We start from the raw sequence: 27197 nt of genomic DNA on the forward strand, positions 1-27197 counted from the left end.
AGGGTGGTCACTTCTTATATATTCGGCTGTGGCACGTGTGGTCATGGTGCAGTAGGGTGGTCACCTCTCATATTTGGCTGTGGCAAGTGTGGTCTTGGTGCAGTAGGGTGGTCACCTCTCATATATTCGGCTGTGCCACGTGTGGTCATGGTGCAGTAGGGTGGTTGCCTCTCATATTTGGCTGTGGCAAGTGTGGTCTTGGTGCAGTAGGGAGGTCACCTCGCATATTCGGCTGTGGCACGTGTGGTCATGGTGCAGTAGGGTGGTCACCTCTTATATTTGGCTGTGGCAAGTGTGGTCTTGGTGCAGTAGGGTGGTCACCTCTCATATATTCGGTTATATCATGTGTGGTCAGGGTGCAGAAGGATGTTCACCTCTCATATATTCGGCTGTGGTACGTGTGGTCATGGTGCAGTAGGGTGGTCAGTACCCATTGGGGTCCGGCATGGGGCAGATGTCTGACGTACAGTAGTGGTCATTCTCTGGACCTTCTTTGATGGTTGACAGAATGATGGCAGTATAGCAGGTTGAGCACAGGGTCGGTAACAAGGGCATTTCTGTGCCAGTGTGCCAGAAGTTCCAGCCCTGCCTGCTGTGCCCCCTCACCTGTGCCCAGCATCTCCCTGTGCTGCTGCCATCTCCCAGCCCCCCAGTACCTGTGCTGCGGTGGCTCCTAGCCCCTGTCGCCTTCTCCTCACCTGTCCCCCGCCCCTTCTATCAGGGCCCCGGACTCCCCGTACACCGCAGACCCCCGCCTCTCGTGCTTTGGGTTGGGCTCTGTCCGCGGTGCTGAATCGGGCAGCATCACGTGACTCCGGAGACTCGGGACCGCCGGAGATCACCGGGACAGTGAGGGGCGGGGGGGAGGAGCCAGTGTGCAGCACTGGGAGGAGGAGGAGTGCGGCGATCGTACAACGGGGGCTGTACGGGGAGTACCGGAGAGCAGGGCAGCGTGTGAGGAGGAGGGGGCACCCGGGGGGGAACGTGGGCGGGGGCCACAAGATGCAGCGGCTCCGGTTGAACGAGGCTCATGCCGTGTACCTGGGGCAGCTGGCGAGGAAGGACGGGACGCGGAGGGGGACCCTCAGCAAGCGCAGCTCGGACAACAGCCGCTGGCACAGCCGGAGCTTCTCGCTGCTGCACAACCTGCTCTTCTGCTTCGAGAGCGAATCCAGCGGCCGCCCGTGTGCCCTGTACCTGCTGGAGGGCTGCAGCTGCGAGCGGGGCGCCAAGGGGGGCCCGGAGCGACAGGTACCGGCACCCTGCATGGTGGGAGGCGGGTACAGCTGCCCGGTGTGCGGGCAGGAACCGGGGGCTGCCATGTACCGCTGTGCATGCAGGTGGCGGGGGGCAGAGCAGGGACGTGCTGCCCACAGACAGGTGCACAAGTGGGGGCAGAGCAGGTGGGCATGGAGGGGTTAATGCAGTGCACAGGTAAGTGATGACAGAGGCAGGTCCATGGGGTCCCGGAGACAGGAGGGGGCGGAACTGGTGTGCAGAATGCAGCAGGATGGGGGCACAGGTGGGTTTTGGGCAGCTGTTTACATTGGCAGCGTACACGACCACCATGCATAAGACTAGCATGGCCCATAGTGACCCCCATACCTTATAGTGCAGGGGCAGAAGTGTCGGGTGTGGGGGGCACCCAGACGGTAGGTGAAGTAGGCAAGGTGGTCCTCTTGGGAGAGGTGTAAGGGATGGATAGCCCAGCTGGTGGTATTAGCCCAGGGGGGCTGGGATGTGGGTCTGCACCAGCGGGTACTGACGGCCACCATGGGGTGTGAATAAAGAGTGCAGGGGCTGAACATGAACTATATATACAGCGTGTGTGTGTATATGTGTGTCAGTGTATATATATGTGTGTCAGTGTGTATGTGTATATATATGTGTGTGTGTGTCAGTGTGTATATGTGTGTGTGTGTGTGTCAGTGTATATATATATTTGTGTGTAATTGTGTGTACATATATGTGTGTGTCAGTGTGTGTGTGTACATATATGTGTCAGTGTATATATGTGTGTAATTGTGTGTGTGTCTATATATATATGTATATTTATGTGCACGTGCATATTTCTGTGTATATATGTGTGTTAGTGTGTGTATATACGATATATATGTACAATGTCTGTGCAGTTATAGTCAGGTATTAAATGTTCTTAATCTCATCAAGATTTTATCAGAGGCCTGGTACTTTTTATAGATAAAAGGTGTGAAATGGCCGCAAGTGGGCTTGGGTGGTCCTCTGTGAGTGGTATCAGGTGGGCACAGGGTAGGTACACAGTGATGTACAATAGGGAAACTCATCAATATTGTCCAGAAAATGAGTTTGTGACTGGTGCAGAAGAGTGACAATGGGGAGGGTGGAAATGGGCGCAAGTAACTCATTGGCAGTAGATGTATGTAAATGGTGGGTGTACATTTAGGTGCAGAGCTCATTGGTGACATCCTGGTGTTCATGAGTTGTGATTGTGATGAAATGATTGGTTAATGGAATTTGTGGGGTGCACAGGCGGTTCATGGACTCAACTTGAATTGCAAGTGGGGTGGTGGGCACGGAGAATATATGGGGGTATAGCCTATACGTCATGCTTCCTATCAGACATGAGGCCCGCAGCTTAGATGGTTTATGTTGTCGCATGTGTAGACAAGTAGAATGAGTAATGATTGCTTAGTGGAGAAGGTGATCATGGTGGGCTGCATCGTCAGGTGGGCAGCGGGACATGGATCTATGATATCTCATAACATTGGTAGAGTGGGGAGATACAAAGACCTTTAGGAGACAGATAGAAGCGGTAGATCTGTGGTGTCCCAGAACCATACTGATGTGAAATTGGGGCAAAACTAGTTTTTGTGTAAACTGAAAATATCAATAGGAAAGTAGGATCTGTGGAAAACTGTGCAAAGCTTTGAGAAGAGGTGAAGTATTCACTGTACACTCACCGGCCACTTTATTAGGTACACCTGTCCAACTTCTTGTTAACACTTAATTTCTAATCAGCCAATCACATGGCGGCAACTCAGTGCATTTAGGCATGTAGACATGGTCAAGACAATCTCCTGCAGTTCAAACCGAGCATCAGTATGGGGAAGAAAGGTGATTTGAGTGCCTTTGAACGTGGCATGGTTGTTGGTGCCAGAAGGGCTGGTCTGAGTATTTCAGAAACTGCTGATCTACTGGGATTTTCACGCACAACCATCTCTAGGGTTTACAGAGAATGGTCCGAAAAAGAAAAAAAATCCAGTGAGCGGCAGTTCTGTGGGCGGAAATGCCTTGTTGATGCCAGAGGTCAGAGGAGGATGGGCAGACTGGTTCGAGCTGATAGAAAGGCAACAGTGACTCAAATCGCCACCTGTTACAACCAAGGTAGGCCTAAGAGCATCTCTGAATGCACAGTGCGTCGAACTTTGAGGCAGATGGGCTACAGCAGCAGAAGACCACACCGGGTACCACTCCTTTCAGCTAAGAACAGGAAACTGAGGCTACAATTTGTACAAGCTCATCGAAATTGGACAGTAGAAGATTGGAAAAACGTTGCTTGGTCTGATGAGTCTCGATTTCTGCTGCGACATTCGGATGGTAGGGTCAGAATTTGGCGTAAACAACATGAAAGCATGGATCCATCCTGCCTTGTATGGAGCATCTTTGGGATGTGCAGCCGACAAATCTGCGGCAACTGTGTGATGCCATCATGTCAATATGGACCAAAATCTCTGAGGAATGCTTCCAGCACCTTGTTGAATCTATGCCACGAAGAATTGAGGCAGTTCTGAAGGCAAAAGGGGGTCCAACCCCTTACTAGCATGGTGTACCTAATAAAGTGGCCGGTGAGTGTAGATCATAGGAAAGCTGTAGGGCCAATTACCACTGACAGAAAGGACTTCCTAGAAGTTTTCCAGTACATAATGACATATGAAGGTAACAGCCCAGACTCATCCATAGTTTATACATACACCTGAGAGGGTCGTGCAAGTGAGAAGGTCACACAGGCAGTATTACACACCTCAGAGCTGCGGCTGCCCGGCCCTGTTCCCTGGATAATGCAGAGTAGCCGTATCCCAACCCTGAGCACCCAGCGCACAGCCGGCATGTTTGGCTTTACCACCTTGTGCCTGATCACAACTGGTGATTGACAAATTTAGAATAGATGGCTGGATATGCATATAGTAAAAGAAAGCAAGAAAAGAATCAATACGATAGTGACAGGAGTAAACTGAGTGATGTGGGCATATGGTCTTGTTCTATATAGAGTGGACTAATGACTGCACCACTCCACATCAAGCCAATAACTGGCAGTTCCTGAGCCGCGCACATCTACAAGTTTACTAGTAGGGTTGGATGAGATTTCGAGAAGAGTCTTACAGCCAATTTAGGCCACAGACCCCTCTACTTGTCACATAAAGACGGCAGGGTCCCCAGATAAACCCTGGGACTCGGCTCCAATTTTTCTCACCCAGTGTAGGGTCATTAGTCCTAGATTGGGGGCACAGTTGCCTGACATTGACTGGAGTTTGACAGCAAACAACTTTAGTTTCATATGGTATCCCATACTTAGGACTGATGGGACAGTAAATGAAGTTGAAAACAGAAGAGAAATAAAAAAAAGATAAAATTCCAAAAAAGATAAAGTGTCACCAATCAAATAAAGTGCAGGTGCAAGTCTTAGAGTCCGACCACTGGAGGACTGCATATCAAGTAATAAAAAATGGCCAAAGTCCAATATCTATAAGTTGAAAAATGGTATTTATTTCATTGCCATGTACACAAGATTTTGGCTTTAGCAATAACCTTTTTTAACGCATTTATTTGTAAATGAAGCCAAGGACTTTGTGGTGTATTCTGCTGTTCAACTAATCTCTCTTAAACAGGACCTGTCACGTAATGAAAAAAGTTACCGTAGGTTTATTACTTAGTAAAAAAAATCCCTGAACTCTCCCAATTTTGCTGCTCTTTTCCGTTTCGTGCTGCCTCACTCCATTGCAGAAATATTCACGTGTTGCTTTTGGAGCGCAATTTGTGAAATCTATACTTGCAGACAAACTGGGCGTACATTCAGAATCTTCTCTGCTTTCATCCTTCCTTTCCATTCACAGCCAATCACAGCTTGGCAGCTGGTCTAGCAGTGTCAGATGTTGCCAAGCTGTGATTGGTAGTGTCTGGGAGGGCGAGGTGAAGGCGAACAACCCTAGAGAAGTTCAAGAACGACTTAGTTGTTGTGTAAGCAGAGACTTCCCATACTGCGCTCCAAAAGCAACTCGTGAATATCTCTGCAATGGAGTGACGCAGCAAAAAACGGAAAAGAGCTGAAGAATCGTGGGAACTCAGGGACGTTTATAAGGTATTTAACTTTTTTTTTATTTGAGAAAGTGACAGATCCTCTTCAATGTATACATTTTTTGATACCTATTTCCTGAATGGACATTTTTGACTTGTTCATGTTTGGAACGCTAAACCACAGCTGCGTAACGACCTGCTGATTTTTTTTTAGTAGCCCCAAATTTAGTGACAGGGTTACCATTAATAGGTAGAACAATGTCAGGTGAGAGAAATGTATTATTGTACATGAAGTACTGGTAAACATGGCAGGAACATTCTGCTGGAGCCAAAACTCGTGTGGGCAGCTCATTACTTAATCTTTGTGAGTGAACAGATGTGACTGAAATATGGAAATGGAGACAGTATAGGAGGAGATGGAGGGTGAGTTATATATTCAGCATGATATGGTGGGAATACATGGAATATTGGACGATTATTATGTCGTAGTGGCCACGTCTGCAGCAGGTTCAGAAAAAGGAACTTACATAGGAAGCGATGTATCCTGTGCACAGGTAATGCACTTCCAGCATAGCCCTGGTGGGATGGACTAGCAATTATTGTAATATAGCCGGGAGACTGACGGTGCGGAGACATAATGCTTTATCTCGTTATCTGCAGTATAATATCTACTGATGGCTGCCTGTGGCGCTAGCTATTCCTTGCTTGTGTAACGCACACATATTCCACGGCGCTGTACACTGATTGATATCACATCAGACCCTGTCCTCAGTGTAATTTCCCTACATCAAGAACACATAAATGAAGGTAATTTTCATGGGAGAAATGGAGTATCTGTGGGAAATTCATAAGAACACACATCTTCCCCAGAAACTGGCATGTCGCTGAAGCTGAGGACTTTGTGGTGTCCTATGCTGCTGAACTAATCTCTTTTAAAGAGGACTTGTCATTTACTCAAAACATTAAGTTTAATTCTTAGTAAAAAAAAATCCCTCAGCTCCTCTGATTCTGACTTTTTTTTTCCATTTTGTGCTGCGTCACTCCATTGTAGAAATAATCAAATTTGTTACTTTTGGAGCGCAGCTTGAATGAACGTCCAGTTGATATGCAAGCAGAGATTTCACAGAGTCTCCTCTGCTTTCACCAGTCCTTTCCAGACACTGCAAATTACAGCTTGGCAGCTGATCTAGCAGTCTCAGATGTTGCCAAGCTGTGATTGACAGCATCTGGGAGGGCAAAGAGAAGGCGCACAATCCTAGAAAAGACTGAAGAAAGACTTAGTTGGTCTGTAAGCAGAAACTTCCTATAGTGCACTCCAAAAGCAACTGGTGAATATCCCTGGAATGGAGTGACGCAGCAAAAAAAAAAGGATAATAGCTGATGAATCCGAACACAGGGATTTTTGCAAAGTTTTTTTTATCAAGTGATAGGTCCTTGAGGGAGGCAAAAAAGTATCTAAACATCAGTGTGAAAAAAAAAAAAAAAAAGAAAAAGTACAAAAAAAATTGAAGAAAACAAATGTTCAGGGAGAGGAAAAAAAGCGCAAAATATCTAAACGGCTGTATACCAATGTGGGTTTGCCCTACAATCTACACGAGTTTCTGGAATACTTTATAGTCAATTTCCCCGTTTGCAGGAGATAACCCCTTCCCTTTTTAGAACATTCAAAGAGTAAAAAAAGGCAAATAATTATGCAAATATGTTGTGCCCCAAAACTGTGAATTTTTTATCTGCTTTATAATCCAGAGCTGTATTCACAACTCAACAGATCCCATTTCTTTATAACTGGAGTAGGATACATCTCATTAATTTGAACTGCAAACAAAATGACACAATCTAAATCAGAAGAGTTATCTCTGTGCAGTATATGAGATTTCAGCTCTGAAGGTTGTGACTGCAGCTGTGCACTATAATGCAGGCTGTAAATAAAGATAAGTAATTCAAAATATTTACTCAGTTCTCTTATTCTGTTTATAAATGCAAAATTATTTTTAAAGGTATTTTGTGAGCAGTTTTTTTGCTATGTAATCTGATACCAGCATGATGTAAGGGCCGAAATCCTGATTCTAGCGATATGTCCCTTACTGGGCTGCTTCTTTATTTTCTTATAGAATCCCTGTTTTCTCAGCTGTAGATTTAGCAGTGCTCAGAATGCTGAGCTGTATATAACCCACCACACCCCTGATTGGCAGCTTACTGCACACACTGTGCATTGTCACCAGTCTGCCAGTCAGTGGTGGGGGTGGGGGTTACACAGATTAGCTGGACTGCCATGCATTTGAGGCCTAGTTAGGCAGTGATAATCTCCTGCTGATAAAGCACTGATTGTATTGTAACTACAACACAGAGCCTAATAAGAGACACATTGCTAGTATCAGGGTCTCTGTCCCTACATTATGCTGCTCTCAGATTAAGTAGCAAAGACCTTGTGAAAGATTTCATAGATTATTTTAATCTAATATTTCCTACATTATTCTGATAACAATTGAGTAAAATCCATCCATTATTTCTTTATCAAGACATTATTTTGCCCTTTTTTACAAAAATAGATTACAAAGGTGAAATCTGCATACAGTGTAAAAAGGCAAACAATGCGGTTCCAGGCATCTAGACAACAAGTAGAGGTGATTTATATGCATGCAGTGTTTGGAAATCATTGATTTGATAGCTTTGTCAGACAGAGGTCCTATTTTTGCTGATCTCTACTTTTTCTTTATTGACGGATGGAAATTTCACCGCATTTTAAAGGCCCATTAGTCTGATGTCATAGCCCCTTAATTAATATCTTCCTTCGTCTTTTGTTACTCCATGTAGACCCTGTTAAAAGTGGGTCAGGATAAAGCTGCCTATACACAATTCAGTAATTTGAAGAGAAATCTTGTTTCCTGGCAGATATCACTGTAATATGTAAGGACAGCCCGTGACATTCTCATCCAAAGTTTACCTGCTCAGATATTATCTGGGCCTGATGCAGAATAGGAAGTTTTATGATTGCAGCACTATGAATAGCAGGTCCTAAAAATCATCTATTATTCTTAGAAGGAAATGTGCAGGTTGTGTGGTTGTCTCCCAACTAAATCCATAAGGTGTGCCCGTTGTTTCAGGTATCTTTCAGAATAAGTTGTCCTGTGTGTGTACTTGAGGAATAATGCTAATGCTGAACATTATATGACTTAGATCCTGCATTTTAACTATTTTTCCTTCTGCAGGCTCCAATCTCTGATTTTCAGTTGTCTCAGAGCTTGTGGATGGAGAACATCATACAGGAGTACTGAGCAGTGTAGTTGTTAATCCAGCTTTTGGTGAGATAAACACTACTGTACTGAGCACTGAGCGGTGTACAGTACTGAGCAGTGTAGTTGTTAATCCAGCTTTGGGTGAGTTAAACACTAGAGTACTGAGTAGTGTACAGTACTGAGCAGTGTAGTTGTTAATCCAGCTTTGGGTGAGATAAACACTACTGTACTGAGTACTGAACAGTGTACAGTACTGAGCAGTGTAGTTGTTAATCCAGCTTTGGGAGAGCTAAACACTACTGTACTAAGTAATGAGCAGTGTACAGTACTGAGCAGTGTAGTTGTTAATCCAGCTTTGGGAGAGATAAACACTAGAAAGCAGTAGCACAGTCTGGTTTTGTCTGTTATGCTATGTGCACACGATGAGTATTTGGTGAGGTTTTGATGTTGCAGACTTTCTGCACCTTTTAGTTAAATTAAAGGGATTGTCCACTATTTGAACAATCTAGTCTCAATCAGCATATATGCTCCCAGTACAATAATAACGCTTATACTCACCTCCAGTGCCAACGCTGTTCCAACGGATTGGCACTTGCTCTCCCGCGGATCGGGTCACTTTGTTATGTCATGTGATCCATGTGCCCAATCAGTTCTGGCTTCACTTACCCACCTTTGGACGTATCAGATGTCTTCCCCTGGAGAGCGACTCCTGAAACGGCACCAGCACCGGATTTGAGTATAAGTGTTCTTATGTTACTCGGGGGCAAACATGCTGATTGAGAAGGGGTTTCTGAGTAGTGGACAACCCCTTGTAAGTTACTTGCATTTTTTTCCCATTACGCTTGTGAGTTTGTTTTTTTTACTTGCGTTTTTATCTCGTGATGTTGCAGTTTTTGTCTCCTGTTGGCGTGTCATGTTTTAAATAAAGCTGCTTTGTTTTTTTATACTTTCTGGTATTTGGCTGACAAAACTTTATTAATGCAGTCAAGTGTTGACTGAAGGCGTTTTTAGTGCATTTCCGCAGTGGGAATACACTAAAACTGGAAAACAATTTTTTACCTGCGGATTTTCTGCATCTTAAGTGATTCTATGGGAAAAAAAACACACATAAAACTTCGCATATCCGCAAGAGAAATTGACATGCTGCAGATTTAAAACACGCACCGCGGTTCAGTTTACGCTGAGTTAAAAAAAAAACCGCAGAGTTCAGGAGATTTCCATAAATCCCATTTCATTGCGGGAACGTAACTTTACTCTCTTTTTCACTCTGCTTCTCCCCTTGCACATGCCATTAACTTGACTAAGGACCTGTAATCTGATACCTCAGTGAACTGGCACTCTGTCTTTTCTTAAGGTACCGTCACATTAAGCGACGCTGCAGCGATATAGACAACGATGCCGATCGCTGCAGCGTCGCTGTTTCGTCGTTGTGTGGTCGCTGGAGAGCTGTCACACAGACAGGTCTCCAGCGACCAACGATGCCGAAGTCCCCGGGTAACCAGGGTAAACATCGGGTTACTAAGCACAGGGCCGGGCTTAGTAACCCGATGTTTACCCTGGTTACCAGTGTAAATGTAAAAAAAACCAAACACTACATACTTACATTCCGGTGTCTGTCGGGTCCCCCGGCGTCTGCTTCCCTGCACTGTGTAAGCGCCGGCCCTAAAGCAGAGCGGTGACGTCACCGCTGTGCTTTGCTTTCCGGCCGGCACTGACACATTCAGTGCAGGAAGCTCTGAGCAGCAGCGCGGACGCCGGGGGACGTGACACACATCAGAGGGTGAGTATGTAGTGTTTTTTTTTTTACTTTTACAATGGTAACCAGGGTAAATATCGGGTTACTAAGCGTGGCCCTGTGCTTAGTAACCCGATATTTACCCTGGTTACCATTGTAAAACATTGCTGGCATCGTTGCTTTTGCTGTCAAACACAATGATACACGCTGATCTGACGACCAAATAAAGTTCTGGCCTTCTAGCTCCGACCAGCGATATCACAGCAGGATCCAGATCGCTGCTGCGTGTCAAACACAACGAGATCGCTATCCAGGACGCTGCAACGTCACGGATCGTTATCGTTGGAAAGTTGGTCAGTGTGAAGGTACCTTTAAGCAAGACAGATCAGAGTTGGGGTGCTTTCACATTGTGTTTTGTCTCTTAATTGGTTAATTGGTCACATTGGGGCTTACATCCGGACCCCCGTGAAAAATGGGATTCGGGCGTATGTGCCGACAAGGCCATAGACCATAATGGTGCTGACGGAGTGAACGTGAGATCTGACGTGCACTGGGGGCAGTGACTTATCCACGTGTGGGTACAGAGCTGCGTCTGACAGTAAAATAGAGGCAAATTGAAGGCCATAAGTAGGTTCAAGGAATAAAAAAGCATAGTAGGGGTGGATTTCAAGCCAGAGTCCGAGGTCGATGGGCAAAAAGAGAACACTGCCATTTTGTCTGAAACATGACTCGAGGACTTGAATAATCAGCAATAAATTCATGTAATAACTTCATCAAAAACAATAGAAATCAAGTGTATGAAGTCTATAGTGGACAATGGTAATCGGCCCATGACCTTCAGTGCCCTTTGCCCAGATGACCGTCAGTCTGCCCTGATGGTTGATGATGCCACGATTTATAGCAATTGTAAGGGGCTGCGGTGAAAGTAAATCTCACTCTGTGTAGCATCCTGAGACCACCAAGTGCCAAGATGCCTAAAATAGTCAGTGGTCTTATAACGGACCACCAAGGAACACTGAAACCACAAAGAACAATACATTTTCTGTATGGCTAAGCCACTTTATGGAAGGGTTTATTCATAATAAACTGCTAATCCAATGATTTTTATAAACTGGCACTGACCTATTTTAAGTGTATGTTCACACACAGCTTTTGTTTTGTGGATTTTGAAATAGATCCATTCTAAAATCATATCAAAACCGCTTCAGTCACTCTATCAGTAAGCTTCCTATCGAAAATCCATGTTGCTGTTTATACAGCAAGTTTTTTTCCCCAACAAATTTCTGATAATCAGAGAGTATTTGATTCAGTTTTTTTTGTAAATTTTTAGTAGAATCCCCTTGAAAATACACATAAAAAAGTCTGTGAACATAACCTTAAGGTTTTTTTGGATCATTTCCTTTTTTTATGACTTTTAATTACCGTATACATAAAATTTTCATTTTTTATTTATATCTTCTGCGCAGCTACTTTATAATAATGTTAAGAAATTGTAAGTAGAAAAAACTAAGAATTGCATAATATAAGGATATTACAGGGACGGGATAATAAATGGTAGAGGAATTGCAGTTTTTTATCAGAATCCTATCCATTTAGCAGTGTGTGTTTTCTACCCGTTCTGTTACTTAGGTATTCTCTGTGCACGGCCTCTGGATATTTTCGGTGCTCTTGGGGTATTTTGCTGACTGTGTCTTTTTTTTGACAGTATTGTTTCATCATCAACTTTAATCACGAGAATCAGAAGCCCTTGGAGCTGCGTACGGAGGATTCCAGTGACTGCGATGAGTGGGTCAACGCTATTTCACGAGCAAGGTAAAGTACTGTCTACAGTACTGCATGGTTTGGGTACAGGATGCTGCTAGGGAAAAAGTGCATGGAAGCATAATTAATTTCAATTAATTACATTATTACATTTTAACACATTTTAAGCATCGGAAATGCAAACTCAAGCAACATGGAGTGTCCACATCAGTCTGGTGCTTGGGTAGTGTCTCCTTGATTTAGCGAGTCAGTCTCTCCTGGTCTTTTGTCACTCACTCAATGTATAAAACCAATAGTACAAATGAACAAAAATGCACAAAATTAATAAATAATATGAAAATACCTAATCAATATTAACCAGTTCAGGACCAGGCAATTTACCCCTCCTTCTTGCCTAGATACATTTTTGGTTTCTTTTTTCATACATGCAGTTTCTATATTTAAATAATTTTTGCATTTTTTTGTGATCTGTGGTTCCTAATTTTTATGTTATTTTAATACTTTAATTTAATCTTTGGGGGCAATAGCAGTGTTAATAAAAAAATGTAAGGAAATGCCTGTCTTGTTTTTCTCTTATTTTTTATGACCACAAAAGACCACTAAAATACATTTAAAAATGTGTTCCCCTTTCAGTAACAATTCTTTTGTAGCCAGTGATCACATTACTGCTGGTCAGGATGCGGAAGTGCTGTTTACATAGCGCTTGTTCAGCAATTTGTATATATTGATCTGGAAGGCAGAGATGGTAACAAGCCATGTCTGCCTTCTCTACTGGGAGTCTGGCTGTGCTATACACTACGTAGTGACGTTTTGAACGATAAACATCTGGGCGATCCAGAAGTGATCAAGTCTCCCTAGTCGATGTGTAAAAAACCCTTCACACAGTCACGAGCTAGCCTTGTAGCCAATGTTGTAACTTGAAGCTTTTCGACTTCGATGAAAAATTGTCATCAGGGCCCCCAAATACCTTGGGGTTTTATCAGGATTAGTCTGCAAAAGTGGGCCATAGAGGCCGTGTGTGGCGGCAAACCCTGTACCAACTATTGTTAGGCTTCTGCTTGTATCTAACTGAGGAGAACAGAGTGTATTACTGGCACACCACTGGCATCCATCTCCCGGGCACATGTCCTACCAGTCTTTACCACTGGTTCTGCCCCTACTCTTAAGTTGTTTAGTGATAATGAATTATCACCTTATCACGTATCCACAGGATGGGTGATAACTGTTGTGAATTCTGCTCTTGGGTTCCCTCCGGTGGTTGTTGGTGGTAATACAGTTGTCCCTGGGTTGCAATCCTGGGCAGGTGTCCCTGCTGATTGCAGTGCTGGCTGGGGTATTTAAGGTTGCAGGATTCATTAGTCCTTGCCAGTTGTCCATTGTTCTTGGAAGGTTTGGATCTCAGTCTGGTTCCTCCTGCCCTGCTGCCAGTTCAGCAAAGATAAGTGTCTGGTTTTTGTTTCTGCAGCACACATTCTGTGTGCTTTACAGATCAGTGCTATTCATTGTTTTTTCTTGTCCAGCTTAGACTGTGCCAGGATTTTTCCAGTCAAGTTGGATTCTCAGGAGATGCAGATATACGTTCCATGTCTTTAGTTAGATGGTGGAATTTTTGAATTATCTGCTGTGGATATTTTCAGGGTTTTGTTACTGACCGCTTAGCATTCTGTCCTATCCTTTCCTGTTTAGCTAGAGTGGCCTCTTTTGCTAAACCCTGTTTTCTGCCTGCGTGTGTCTTTCCTCTAATACTCACAGTCAATATTTGTGGGGGCTGTCTATCCTTTGGGGTTCTGCTCTGAGGCAAGATAGGATTCCCATTTCCATCTATAGGGGTATTTAGTCCTCCGGCTGTGTCAAGGTGTCTAGGATTGTTAGGTACATCCCACGGCTACTTCTAGTTGCGGTGTCAGTTTAGGGATTGCGGTCAGTATAGGTTCCACCTACTCCTGAGAAAGTCTCATGCGGCTCCAAGGTCACCGGATCATAACAGATAACTTAGGGACCAATCGGTAGGATCAGTACCAATTGGTAGAACAAAGCACTGTTATCCTTATTACAATGGAGAGGAGCCGGTGCTCCATTCATTGGGGTTAGAGAGTGCAGCGTTGTGCTTGGCAATTTCTGGCAGCCTCATAGAGAATGAATGGCATGGCAAGTCGGCATACGCTCCCGCTGCACTCTAACAACTGCCCCGATCTGCTAATCAGTGAGGGTCCCAGTAGTCGGACTTACACCAATAAATACTGTAAGTCATCACTTTTCCTGTGAATAGGTGACATTTTAACTGGACATCCCCTTTAATACCATGTGTACAGATTTTTGCAGAGTTCCAACAAAAAGTCACATTTTGCTAGAAATTCACACTACAGAATTTCCACTGAGTTTCAGCATAAACCATCCAATTCATGGAAATGTAGCATAACGCCAAAAAAGTGGCAACCAAATATCTATAAATAGTGTCTGGTACTAAATGCCCCCCAAAAAATTGTTAATTAAATAGTTAAAAAATCTTGGTACTGTAAACAATCCAAGGTATATAGCTACTGACTACACGTCTACCTCTGTGCCATAGACGTGTATGTATCGATATATTACAGAGACCAGCAGTACCGGACCCAGTGGGTTCAGTACCGGGCCAAGTGGGGTCAGTACCGGGCCAAGTGAGGTCAGTACCGGGCCAAGTGGGGTCAGAACCGGGCCAAGTGGGGTCAGTACACGGCCCAGTGGGGTCAGCACCCAGCTCAGTGGGGTCAGTACCTGGCCCAGTGGGGTCAGTACTCGTCCCAGTGGGGTCAGTACATGGCCCAGTGGGGTCAGCACCCGGCCCAGTGGGGTCAGCACCCGGCCCAGTGGGGTCAGTACCTGGCCCAGTGGGGTCAGTACTCGTCCCAGTGGGGTCAGTACATGGCCCAGTGGGGTCAGCACCCGGCTCAGTGGGGTCAAAACCTGGCCCAGTGGGGTCAGTACTTGGCCCCGTAGGGTCAGTACCTGGCCCAGTGGGGTCAGTACTCGGCCCAGTGGTGTCAGTACATGGCCCAGTGGGGTCAGTATCCGGCCCAGTGGGGTTAGTATCCGGCCCAGTGGGGTCAGTACCCAGCCCAGTGGGGTCAGTACTCGGCCCAGTGAAGGAGGGAAATTATCGCAGCATTTGTGCCTTTTTTTCTGGTGTAAAATGTGCCAAATTTAGCAATTGTCCTGCAGCACTTTAATAATTTTTCCCTAAATTAGAGCAGCACAGACTCGTGCAAAACTAAATTTAAAAGATTCCTCTCCTGATGAATTCCCTGGTATTTATGTCACATCCGCAGCTCAAAGGTTCTGGGCCTCTATGGTAATAATATGCCTATACTATATGAATACTATATTAATATGAACTATTTAGCAAAAGGAGGTTTCCAGAACTTAAAGGGAACCTGTCAGCAGGATTGTGCAGACAGTGTTAGGTTGGTGCCGTTATACTGATTACAATGATACCTGGGTGATGAAATCCATCTTGTGGTTGTTGTTTCAGTTCTGAGTTAATGATATGCCTGTGCCCTCGGGCGGCCTGTGGGGGTCTTCATGTGGTGTTCTGATTAGGTATTCGTAATGCTGACTGCTGACAGGTCACTGATCCCTCACTGACCTGCCCCCTAGTTTACATAATGAGTACATGAACATACTGCAAAAAAGCCCTTCTGTAGTCTATGAAGAAATAGTATCGCCTCCATCAGATTCTCCTTTATAGATTACCTCACATCTATCCTAATTATTTTAAGGCTAGAGAACAACCTCTCTACACTAACTTGGGTTGGTGGTAAAGCAGTAACCACATGGGCGACATCTCTAACAATTTCAGGGTATAAAGGAATTGCCTCGTGCACAGTCAGTTTTGATGAACTATTGAACTCTTCTACTTCTTTGAGAGCAAGTGAAAAAACGTTGCTGAAATATGGTCAATCTGTTTTCTATGGGAGTGGAATCTTTTTCCCTGCAGCAACGCTTTGCCTGCTCCATGTCGTTCAAATACTTGTCAAAAATCCTCATCTGATGAGGATGAAGGAATGGCGGCAGCAGCAGCACTGGCAGGACCTGAGTCCTCTTGCTTTTGGCCATCCTGTAGCCCACTCATCCTAACTGCTACCTCAATCAAAGCTTCTTTTCCTTTAGTAAGCTGTTGATCATCCAGCAATATACGATGACTCTGGTCCACATAAACAGCTGCTAGAAGAGTTTTATTTTCTAATAGCAGTGTCTCTCTCTGTTTCATTGAAGCAGCAATGCCATCTGCGATTAAACCTCCTCTTTGGGACAGGCAAAACAACAAGTTCTTCCACTCCTTTATAAAAATGCCAGGAGTTAAATCCTCAGCTTGTAACTTTTTAGTCACTGTAAATGGGTGATGAAGCAATTCCTTCAATTCAGCCACCTGTGTCCATTGACCTTCATGTAGTGTTACCTGAGGGTTGGCCATGTCTACAAGGAAGGGTTTCAGCTCAAGCAATCAATCATTAAATAGGTGCTGCCCCACCGAGTGGTTTGATCCACAATTGCACCTTTTCCAGCACGTCTCTTCAAGATGGAATTAATTTTAGGAGTTCTGGCAGCAATAGCCAATTTCCTCACTATCTCTTATTGCTAGCTGCAGCGTGTGCACAGCACAGCGCATGTGATGAATAGGAAAGAGGTGTGAAGCAGCTTCAACAAGATCATCTAATTGCAAAGAATCATTTTGCTGTTCTTCTGTAGTAATTTCTGTTTGTTCCTCCATTATGGGAACAGGACTGTGGCCTTCCATCGCCAACATACTGAATGTGAAATGTTCTTCTAGCTGCTGTTCACCTTCATTATTTTAATCCATCAGTTTAATTGTACTTATCATGTTTGCAGCATTATCAGTTACACTAGCAAGAACCTGTTTTTTTTAGTTCATAATCTTGCAGAACTTTTTCACTAAGGCCTGGAGAACCTGGCTGGTGTGATGAGCTTTAGAATCTTTTACTGCCAGCGTTTTAGTAACAATTTTTTTGTTGTCACTAACATATCGAACATTGATAGCAAAATAGTTCACTGACGTGTGCATGCATCCATTTTAAGAGATACAAAGCGTCTCTTGAGAGTCTTTTTAAAGGGACTCTGTCACCCCCTCCAGCCGTTATAAACTAAAAGAGCCACCTTGTACAGCAGTAATGCTGCATTCTAACAAGGTGGCTCTTTTAGTTTGTGGTGCAGTTATAGCCAAAATAAAGCGTTTTATAATTTCGCCAAAATACCGCTCTTTAGCCCTGGAGGCAGGTCTTAACCCCTCTGCTGCAACCGCCACACTTCAGTCACTCAAATCTTCGGCGCCGGGCGCCGCCCCCTCCGCGCTTTTTTCCACTCAAATCCGGCGCCTGCGCTGTTTAGTACTGGCTGGGGCAGGCGCAGTAAGCTCTGGCCGTCTGACCTCACATGCAGTCTTGCAGACTGCGCCTGTGCGGCCACCCAGCTTGTGAATCCCAGCCCCGCACTGTGCTTAATGCATAACACAGTGCGGGGCGGGGATTCCAAAGGTGGCTGGCCGCAATGCCCGTGCAGGCGCAGTCTGCAAGCCTGGCTGGGACGTCAGACGTCCAGAGCTTACTGCGTCTGCGCAGCACAGCATTACACTGCGCAGGCGCCGGTTTTGAAACGATAACAGCGCTGAGGGGGCGGCGCCGAAAGCGCAGGAAGATTGGAGTGACGGCAGAGGAGCTGTTCGAGCTGGGGAGTGAGGACCCGCCTCCCTGGCTAGAGACAGGAATTGTGGCTAAGTATAAAAACGCTTTATTTGGGGTGTACTTGAACCTAAAACTAAAAGAGCCACCTTGTTAGAATGCAGCATTAATGCTGCACAAGGTGGCTCTTTTAGTTTATAACGGCTGGAGGGGGGTGACAGTGGCCCTTTAAGATCTTCCTTTTGGTTAAGGGCTTCTACAATCACTAATTTTCTAATACTTTCTCTTTCAAGAGAAACACCAAGTTTGTGGACCATTTCTCCGTTAACCCCTTTCTGACATTGGACGTACTATCCCGTCGAGGTGGGGTGGGCCCGTATGACCACCGACGGGATAGTACGTCATATGCGATCGGCCGCGCTCACGGGGGGGAGCGCGGCCGATCGTGGCCGGGTGTCAGCTGACTATCGCAGCTGACATCTGGCACTATGTGCCAGGAGCGGTCACGGACCGCCCCCGGCACATTAACCCCTGGCACACTGCGATCAAACATGATCGCAGTGTTCCGGTGGTATAGGGAAGCATCGCGCAGGGAGGGGGCTCCCTGCGTGCTTCCCTGAGACGATCGGTACAAGGCGATGTGCTCACATTGTACCGAGCGTCTCCTGTCATGATCTCAATGGCAAGAGAACATAGCATAAGCATATATAGGAACTAGCTCTTGGAAGATGGGAACTGAGCTGACCATGAACTAAACCTAACGCACAACTAGCAGTGGCCGGGTAGCATGCCTACGTTGATTCTAGATGCCCAGCACCAGCCGGAGGACTAAATAATACTAGCAGAGGAAAATATCAGTCCTAGCTCACCTCTAGAGAAATACCCCGAAAGGAGACAGAGGCCCCCCACATGTATTGGCGGTGAATTAAGATGAAATAACAAACGTAGTATGAAAATAGGTTTAGCAAATTTGAGGTCCACTTACTACATAGCAGAAGACAGAAAGGACACTTTCATGGTCAGCTGAAAACCCTATCAAAACACCATCCAGAAATTACTTTAAAACTCTGGCATTAACTCATAACACCAGAGTGGCAATTCCTGTTCACAAGAGCTTTCCAGACACAGTAACGAAACTACAGCTGTGAACTGGAACAAAAATGCAAAAACAAACATGGACAAGAGTCCAACTTATCTAGTAGTTGTCTAGGAGCAGGAACAAGCACAGAGAGGCTTCTGATAACATTGTTGACCGGCAAGCAACTAACAGAGCAGCAAGGTATATATAGCGACTCCCACATCTTGATGGGAACAGGTGAACAGAGAAGATGAAAACACCAGTTCAATACCACCAGTAGCCACCGGGGGAGCCCAGAATCCAAATTCACAACAGTACCCCCCCCTCAAGGAGGGGGCACCGAACCCTCACCAGAACCACCAGGGCGATCAGGATGGGCCCTATGAAAGGCACGAACCAGATCAGAGGCATGAACATCAGATGCATTCACCCAAGAATTATCCTCCTGGCCGTATCCCTTCCACTTGACCAGATACTGGAGTCTCCGTCTGGAAACACGAGAGTCTAAGATTTTCTCCACAACGTACTCCAACTCACCCTCAACCAACACCGGAGCAGGAGGCTCAACGGAAGGCACAACCGGTACCTCATACCTGCGCAATAATGACCGATGAAAAACGTTATGAATAGAAAAGGATGCAGGGAGGTCCAAACGGAAGGAAACAGGGTTAAGAATCTCCAAAATCTTATACGGGCCGATGAACCGAGGCTTAAACTTAGGAGAAGAGACCCTCATAGGGACAAAACGAGAAGACAACCACACCAAATCCCCAACACAAAGCCGAGGACCAACACGACGGTGGCGGTTGGCAAAAAGCTGAGTCTTCTCCTGGGACAACCTCAAATTGTCCACCACCTGCCCCCAGATCTGATGCAATCTCTCCACCACAGCATCCACTCCAGGACAATCCGAAGATTCCACCTGACCAGAGGAAAATCGAGGATGAAACCTCGAATTACAGAAAAACGGGGACACCAAAGTGGCAGAGCTGGCCCGATTATTGAGAGCGAACTCTGCCAATGGCAAAAAAGCAACCCAATCATCCTGGTCAGCAGACACAAAACACCTCAGATATGTCTCCAGGGTCTGATTAGTCCGCTCGGTCTGGCCATTCGTCTGAGGATGGAAAGCGGACGAAAAAGATAAATCTATGCCCATCCTAGCACAGAATGCCCGCCAAAATCTAGACACGAATTGGGTCCCTCTGTCAGAAATGATATTCTCAGGAATACCATGCAAACGAACAACATTTTGAAAAAACAGAGGAACCAACTCGGAAGAAGAAGGCAACTTGGGCAGAGGAACCAAATGGACCATCTTAGAGAAACGGTCACACACCACCCAGATGACAGACATCTTCTGAGAAACAGGCAGATCTGAAATAAAATCCATCGAGATGTGCGTCCAAGGCCTCTTAGGAATAGGCAAGGGCAACAATAATCCACTAGCCCGAGAGCAACAAGGCTTGGCCCGAGCACAAACGTCACAAGACTGCACAAAGCCTCGCACATCTCGTGACAGGGAAGGCCACCAGAAGGACCTTGCCACCAAATCCCTGGTACCAAAAATGCCAGGATGACCTGCCAACGCAGAAGAATGAACCTCAGAGATGACTCTACTGGTCCAATCATCAGGAACAAACAGTTTATCAGGTGGGCAACGATCCGGTCTATCTGCTTGAAACTCCTGCAAGGCCCGCCGCAGGTCTGGAGAAACGGCTGACAATACCACTCCATCCTTAAGGATACCTGTGGGCTCAGAGTTACCAGGCGAGTCAGGCTCAAAACTCCTAGAAAGGGCATCCGCCTTAACATTCTTAGAACCCGGTAGGTATGACACCACAAAATTAAACCGAGAGAAAAATAATGACCAGCGCGCCTGTCTAGGATTCAGGCGCCTGGCGGTCTCAAGATAAATCAAGTTTTTGTGGTCAGTCAATACCACCACCTGATGTCTGGCCCCCTCAAGCCAATGGCGCCACTCCTCAAAAGCCCACTTCATGGCCAAAAGCTCCCTATTCCCAACATCATAATTCCGCTCAGCGGGTGAAAATTTACGGGAAAAGAAGGCACAAGGCCTCATCACGGAGCAGTCAGAACTTTTCTGCGACAACACTGCCCCAGCTCCGATCTCAGAAGCGTCGACCTCAACCTGAAAAGGTAGAACAACATCAGGCTGACGCAACACAGGGGCAGAGGAAAAACGGCGCTTAAGCTCCCGAAAGGCCTCCACAGCGTCAGGGGACCAATCAGCAACATCAGCACCCTTCTTAGTCAAATCGGTCAATGGCTTAGCAATATCCGAAAAACCAGCAATAAATCGACGATAAAAGTTAGCAAAGCCCAAAAATTTCTGAAGACTCTTAAGAGAAGAGGGCTGCGTCCAATCACAAATAGCTTGAACCTTGACAGGATCCATTTCAATGGAAGAGGGAGAAAAAATATATCCCAAAAAGGAAATCCTCTGTACCCCAAAAACACACTTAGAACCCTTCACACACAAAGAATTAGACCGCAAAACCTGGAAAACCCTCCTGACTTGCTGGACATGAGAGTCCCAGTCATCCGAAAAAATCAGAATATCATCCAGATACACAATCATAAATTTATCCAAATAATCGCGAAAAATATCATGCATAAAGGACTGGAAAACTGACGGAGCATTTGAAAGACCAAAAGGCATCACTAAATACTCAAAGTGGCCCTCGGGCGTATTAAATGCGGTTTTCCACTCATCCCCCTGCCTGATTCGCACCAAATTATACACCCCACGAAGGTCAATCTTAGAGAACCACTTGGCCCCCTTTATGCGAGCAAACAAATCAGTCAGCAACGGCAATGGGTATTGATATTTTACAGTGATTTTATTCAAAAGCCGATAATCGATACATGGTCTCAAAGAGCCGTCTTTTTTTGACACAAAGAAAAAACCGGCTCCTAAGGGAGATGACGATGGACGAATATGTCCCTTTTCCAAGGACTCCTTTATATATTCTCGCATAGCAGCATGTTCAGGCACAGACAGATTAAATAAACGACCCTTTGGGTATTTACTACCCGGGATTAAATCTATGGCACAATCGCACTCTCGGTGCGGAGGTAATGAACCAAGCTTGGATTCTTCAAAGACGTCACGATAGTCAGACAGGAACTCAGGAATTTCAGAGGGAATAGATGATGAAATGGAAACCACAGGTACATCCCCATGAGCCCCCTTACATCCCCAGCTCAACACAGACATAGCTCTCCAGTCGAGGACTGGGTTGTGAGACTGCAGCCAAGGCAATCCTAGCACCAAAGCATGATGTAGATTATACAGCACCAGAAAGCGAATAATCTCCTGGTGATCCGGATTAATACGCATAGTTACTTGTGTCCAGTATTGTGGTTTATTATTAGCCAATGGGGTGGAGTCAATCCCCTTCAGAGGAATAAGAGTCTCCAAAGGCTCTAAATCATACCCACAGCGTTTGGCAAAGGACCAATCCATAAGACTCAAAGCGGCGCCAGAGTCGACATAGGCGTCCGTGGTAATAGATGACAAAGAGCAAATCAGGGTCACAGATAGAATAAACTTAGATGGTAAGGTGCAAATGGAAACAGATTTATCAAGCTTTTTAGTGCGCTTAGAGCATGCTGATATAACATGAGTAGAATCACCACAATAGAAACACAACCCATTTTTCCGTCTAAAATTCTGCCGCTCGCTTCGGGACAGAATTCTATCACACTGCATACTCTCTGGCGACTTCTCAGTGGACACCGCCAGATGGTGCACTGGTTTGCGCTCCCGCAAACGCCTATCGATCTGAATAGCCATTGTCATGGACTCATTCAGACCCGCAGGCACAGGGAACCCCACCATAACATCCTTAATGGCATCAGAGAGACCCTCTCTGAAAGTCGCCGCCAGGGCGCACTCATTCCACTGAGTAAGCACAGACCATTTACGGAATCTTTGGCAGTAAATTTCCGCTTCATCTTGCCCCTGAGATAGGGACATCAAAGTTTTTTCTGCCTGAAGCTCCAAATGAGGTTCGTCATAAAGCAACCCCAAGGCCAGAAAAAACGCATCCACATTGAGCAACGCAGGATCCCCTGGTGTCAATGAAAAAGCCCAGTCTTGAGGGTCGCCCCGGAGCAAGGAAATCACAATCCTGACCTGCTGTGCAGGGTCTCCGGCAGAGCGAGATTTCAGGGACAAAAATAATTTGCAATTATTTCGAAAATTCTGAAACCCAGATCTATTCCCCGAGAAAAATTCCAGCAAAGGAATTCTCGGCTCAGATACAGGTGCATGACAAACAAAATCTTGCAAATATTGTACCTTCGTGGCGAGATTATTCAAACCTGCAGTTACACTCTGAAGATCCATTACAAACAGGTGGACACAGAGCCATTCAAAGATTAGAAGGAGAGAAAAAAAAAAAAAAAAAAAAATTTCAGCAGACTACTTATTTCTCTCCTTTCTCAGCCAAGGATTTTAACCCTTTAGTGGTCCGGTCAAACTGTCATGATCTCAATGGCAAGAGAACATAGCATAAGCATATATAGGAACTAGCTCTTGGAAGATGGGAACTGAGCTGACCATGAACTAAACCTAACGCACAACTAGCAGTGGCCGGGTAGCATGCCTACGTTGATTCTAGATGCCCAGCACCAGCCGGAGGACTAAATAATACTAGCAGAGGAAAATATCAGTCCTAGCTCACCTCTAGAGAAATACCCCGAAAGGAGACAGAGGCCCCCCACATGTATTGGCGGTGAATTAAGATGAAATAACAAACGTAGTATGAAAATAGGTTTAGCAAATTTGAGGTCCACTTACTACATAGCAGAAGACAGAAAGGACACTTTCATGGTCAGCTGAAAACCCTATCAAAACACCATCCAGAAATTACTTTAAAACTCTGGCATTAACTCATAACACCAGAGTGGCAATTCCTGTTCACAAGAGCTTTCCAGACACAGTAACGAAACTACAGCTGTGAACTGGAACAAAAATGCAAAAACAAACATGGACAAGAGTCCAACTTATCTAGTAGTTGTCTAGGAGCAGGAACAAGCACAGAGAGGCTTCTGATAACATTGTTGACCGGCAAGCAACTAACAGAGCAGCAAGGTATATATAGCGACTCCCACATCTTGATGGGAACAGGTGAACAGAGAAGATGAAAACACCAGTTCAATACCACCAGTAGCCACCGGGGGAGCCCAGAATCCAAATTCACAACAGTCTCCTCCCTGCAGGCCCTGGATCCAAAATGGCCGCGGGGCTGCATCCGGGTCCTGCAGGGAGGTGGCTTACCAGCGCCTGCGTCTGCCATGTGCCCAAACAGTGGTTTACCTCCACATATGGGGTATCAGCGTACTCAGGACAAATTGTACAACAACTTTTGGTGTACAATTTCTTCTCTCACCCTTGGGAAAATAAAAAATTGGGGGCGAAAAGATCATTTTTGTGAAGAAATATGATTTTTTATTTTTATGGCTCTGCATTATAAACTTCTTCTGTGAAGCACTTGGTGGGTCAAAGTGCTCACCACACATCTAGATAAATTCCTTAGGTGGTCTACTTTCCAAAATGGTGTCACTTGTGGGGGTTTCAATGTATAGGCACATCAGTGGCTCTCCAAACGCAACATGGCGTCCCATCTCAATTCCTGTTAATTTTGCATTGAAAAGTCAAACGGCGCTCCTTCCCTTCCGAGCTCTCCCATGCGCCCAAACAGTGGTTTACCCCCACATATGGGGTATCATAGTACTCAGGACAAATTGTACAACAACTTTTGGGGTCCATTTTCTCCTGTTACCCTTGGTAAAATAAAACAAATTGGAGCTGAAGTAAATTTTTTGTGAATAAAAGTTAAATGTTAATTTTTATTTAAACATTCCAAAAATTCCTGTGAAACACCTGAAGGGTTAATAAACTTCTTGAATGTGGTTTTGAGCACCTTGAGGGGTGCAGTTTTTAGAATGGTGTCACACTTGGTTATTTTCTATCATATAGACCCTTCAAAATGACTTCAAATGAGATGTGGTCCCTAAAAAAAAAAATGGTGTTGTAAAAATGAGAAATTGCTGGTCAACTTTTAACCCTTATAACTCCCTAACAAAAAAAAAAATTTGGTTCCAAAATTGTGCTGATGTAAAGTAAATATGTGGGAAATGTTACTTATTAAGTATTTTGTGTGACATATCTCTGATTTAATTGCATAAAAATTCAAAGTTGGAAAATTGCGAAATTTTCAAAATTTTCGCCAAATTTCAGTTTTTTTCACAAATAAACGCAGGTAATATCAAAGAAATTTTACCTCTATCATGAAGTACAATATGTCCTGAGAAAACCTTGTCAGAATCTCCAGGATCCATTGAAGCGTTCCAGAGTTATAACCTCATAAAGGGACATTGGTCAGAATTCTAAAAATTGGCCTGGTCATTAACGTGCAAACCACCCTTGGGGGTAAAGGGGTTAAGAGCTGTAAAAGCTGGTCATGCAAATAATGATAATGGTACACAGTCCTTCACAACAGGCTTGATGAGCTGTCTTTCAAACACATCTTCTGTCATTTTTGCAGTAACTTTGTCACTTACAAAATATCTTGTAACTGATGTTTGAGACGCTCTTTCCTCCTCCTTTGCCTGGCAGGAAGTTCCGGTCTCTGGTTTCTTTGTGCTGCTGTGATCTTTTTCAATCACAGCTTTGTAAATTTATGGGTGGCAGCGTTGTAAATGTCTTCTTAGATTGGAAGCACTTGAAGGAGCATTTTTATCACTGCCTGAGTATGCACTGATTTTGGCATCATAGCATTTGTTTTCATCTGGGTCACTTATACACTGACACACAAAATGTTTTTCATCTTGAGTCACTGTAAAATGCTCAAATACAGCTGACTTCATAAGATGCTTCTTAGACATTTTGTAATCATCTCAAAATATTCTCAAAATATTTTTGTCCTGTAAAAAAATAATGTATATTGTAATTCTTTCAAGAATAGGGAATCATGCACTGTATAATTTAGGATATAAATAAAACAATCTTTGCATAAATCAATAGAACACATGATAAGTATAAAGTTTGTAAAATATGTTAGATAGCTTTATGCTGAACTTTCAATGTCAGGTTTGTCTCAGGGTACAGCTCACTAAATGCTTCACATCATATTTCTTCCTTATATTCTATGTATAGTGTATATAAGTCATCAGGGCAGCTAGTTTCTCCAAACATGAGCTAAGAGGAAAAACAAACTAAAATATCAAGCATACAGAGACAACATATACTGGACTATTGATTTATGCACAGTTTATTGAAAGTTTAGATATGCTTTAGGAAGTACTTACCTTCTTTAATCCTGCTTTCCTGTTCACTGCAGAAGTTCTGAGATGAATGAAGGCTTTCCTTCCATGTGTGTTTGTTATTTTTTCCCCTTATCTGTAGAGGAGCCTCACTAATCATGAACATAAACTGCAGCACAGATTCATCTCAGCTAAAAGTGTAGACGTTAGGTCAGGAATAGCACAGGCATTTATAGGACGTTTCATAACTTTCCCAAATTCTTATGAAAAAAATATTCCCCACAAACTGCATTGAACTACTGTATTTATTATACTATATTAATTTATCATATATTTTAGGAGTCGGTCCATTTTATACCGACTCCAACTCCGACTCCACCAAAATGGGCTCAGACTCCACAACTCCAACTCCACAGCCCTGCCGACAATATTTTAATTTCATAAACTGTCTTAATTACTTATATAGTGATGTGTAAGTGTATTAATATGGTTACCGATCACCATCTTTCCCGGTTTCCAGCACCTTTCCAGTCCCACATGTGCGCTCCCCTTCTTTGCCGACTTGCATTGGGTGGGCGAAGCTGCCCCCCTCAATGTAAGCCTACGACATCTTAGATGAAGCCTCCAAAGACTTACACAGAGAAAATGACTTCCGTCTCACAGAATTTCTTTGTGAGCTGCTTAGTCTGTTTGCATTTCTTGTGGGCAAGAAGAGCATCAGAGCTGCGCTGGAAACTGGAGAAAACTGTGATCAGTAAGCATATTAGTACACTTAAGTAGAAAGGTAATTAGGTTAGTTTATGAAATAAAATTTTTCTTGGGTCTTCTTCTTTAAACATTTATGGCCTATCCTTATGATAGGCTATTAATGTTTTGCCAGCCAGCAAGGTCCAAACCCTGGGATTCTGCCAGTCGGCACAACAAGCAGCCTGGAGGACTTAATTCTCTTCATTGCTTACACAGGCACTGCACCATACATATGTGTGTGGCTGTGCTTGGTCCTGTTTACTGGTCCTGTTTACTGGAAAACTGAGGATAGGTCAGAAATGTTTATAGTATAGCTAAAAAAATGTTTTCATTATCCTTGAGGAATTTTTGTAATATACTGTACTTTATTAACCTATTTTGCTTAGTTCTCTCACAAACGC

The 27197-nt window shown here is 44.5% G+C and overlaps 1 protein-coding gene across 4 annotated transcripts in view; it reads left to right on the forward strand.

Moving 5' to 3' along the window:
- Positions 1-857: 857 nt before the first annotated feature.
- RASGRF1 (Ras protein specific guanine nucleotide releasing factor 1) overlaps positions 858-27197 on the forward strand; it is a 113864-nt gene continuing 87524 nt past the window's right edge. For 3 of the 4 annotated variants that reach the window (XR_013215610.1, XR_013215611.1, XM_077263185.1), the window contains exons 1-2: positions 858-1251; positions 11948-12054. Coding sequence is in view for 2 of the 4 variants with exons in the window: in XM_077263185.1 (XP_077119300.1) it covers positions 1003-1251; positions 11948-12054 (356 nt within the window). In the remaining 2 variants the exon portion in view is untranslated. The remainder of the gene's footprint in view (positions 1252-11947; positions 12055-27197) is intronic. The other variant, XM_077263186.1, reaches the window with a different exon arrangement.

Source organism: Ranitomeya variabilis, chromosome 5 (assembly GCF_051348905.1).
Source record: "Ranitomeya variabilis isolate aRanVar5 chromosome 5, aRanVar5.hap1, whole genome shotgun sequence".
NCBI lineage: Eukaryota > Metazoa > Chordata > Amphibia > Anura > Dendrobatidae > Ranitomeya > Ranitomeya variabilis.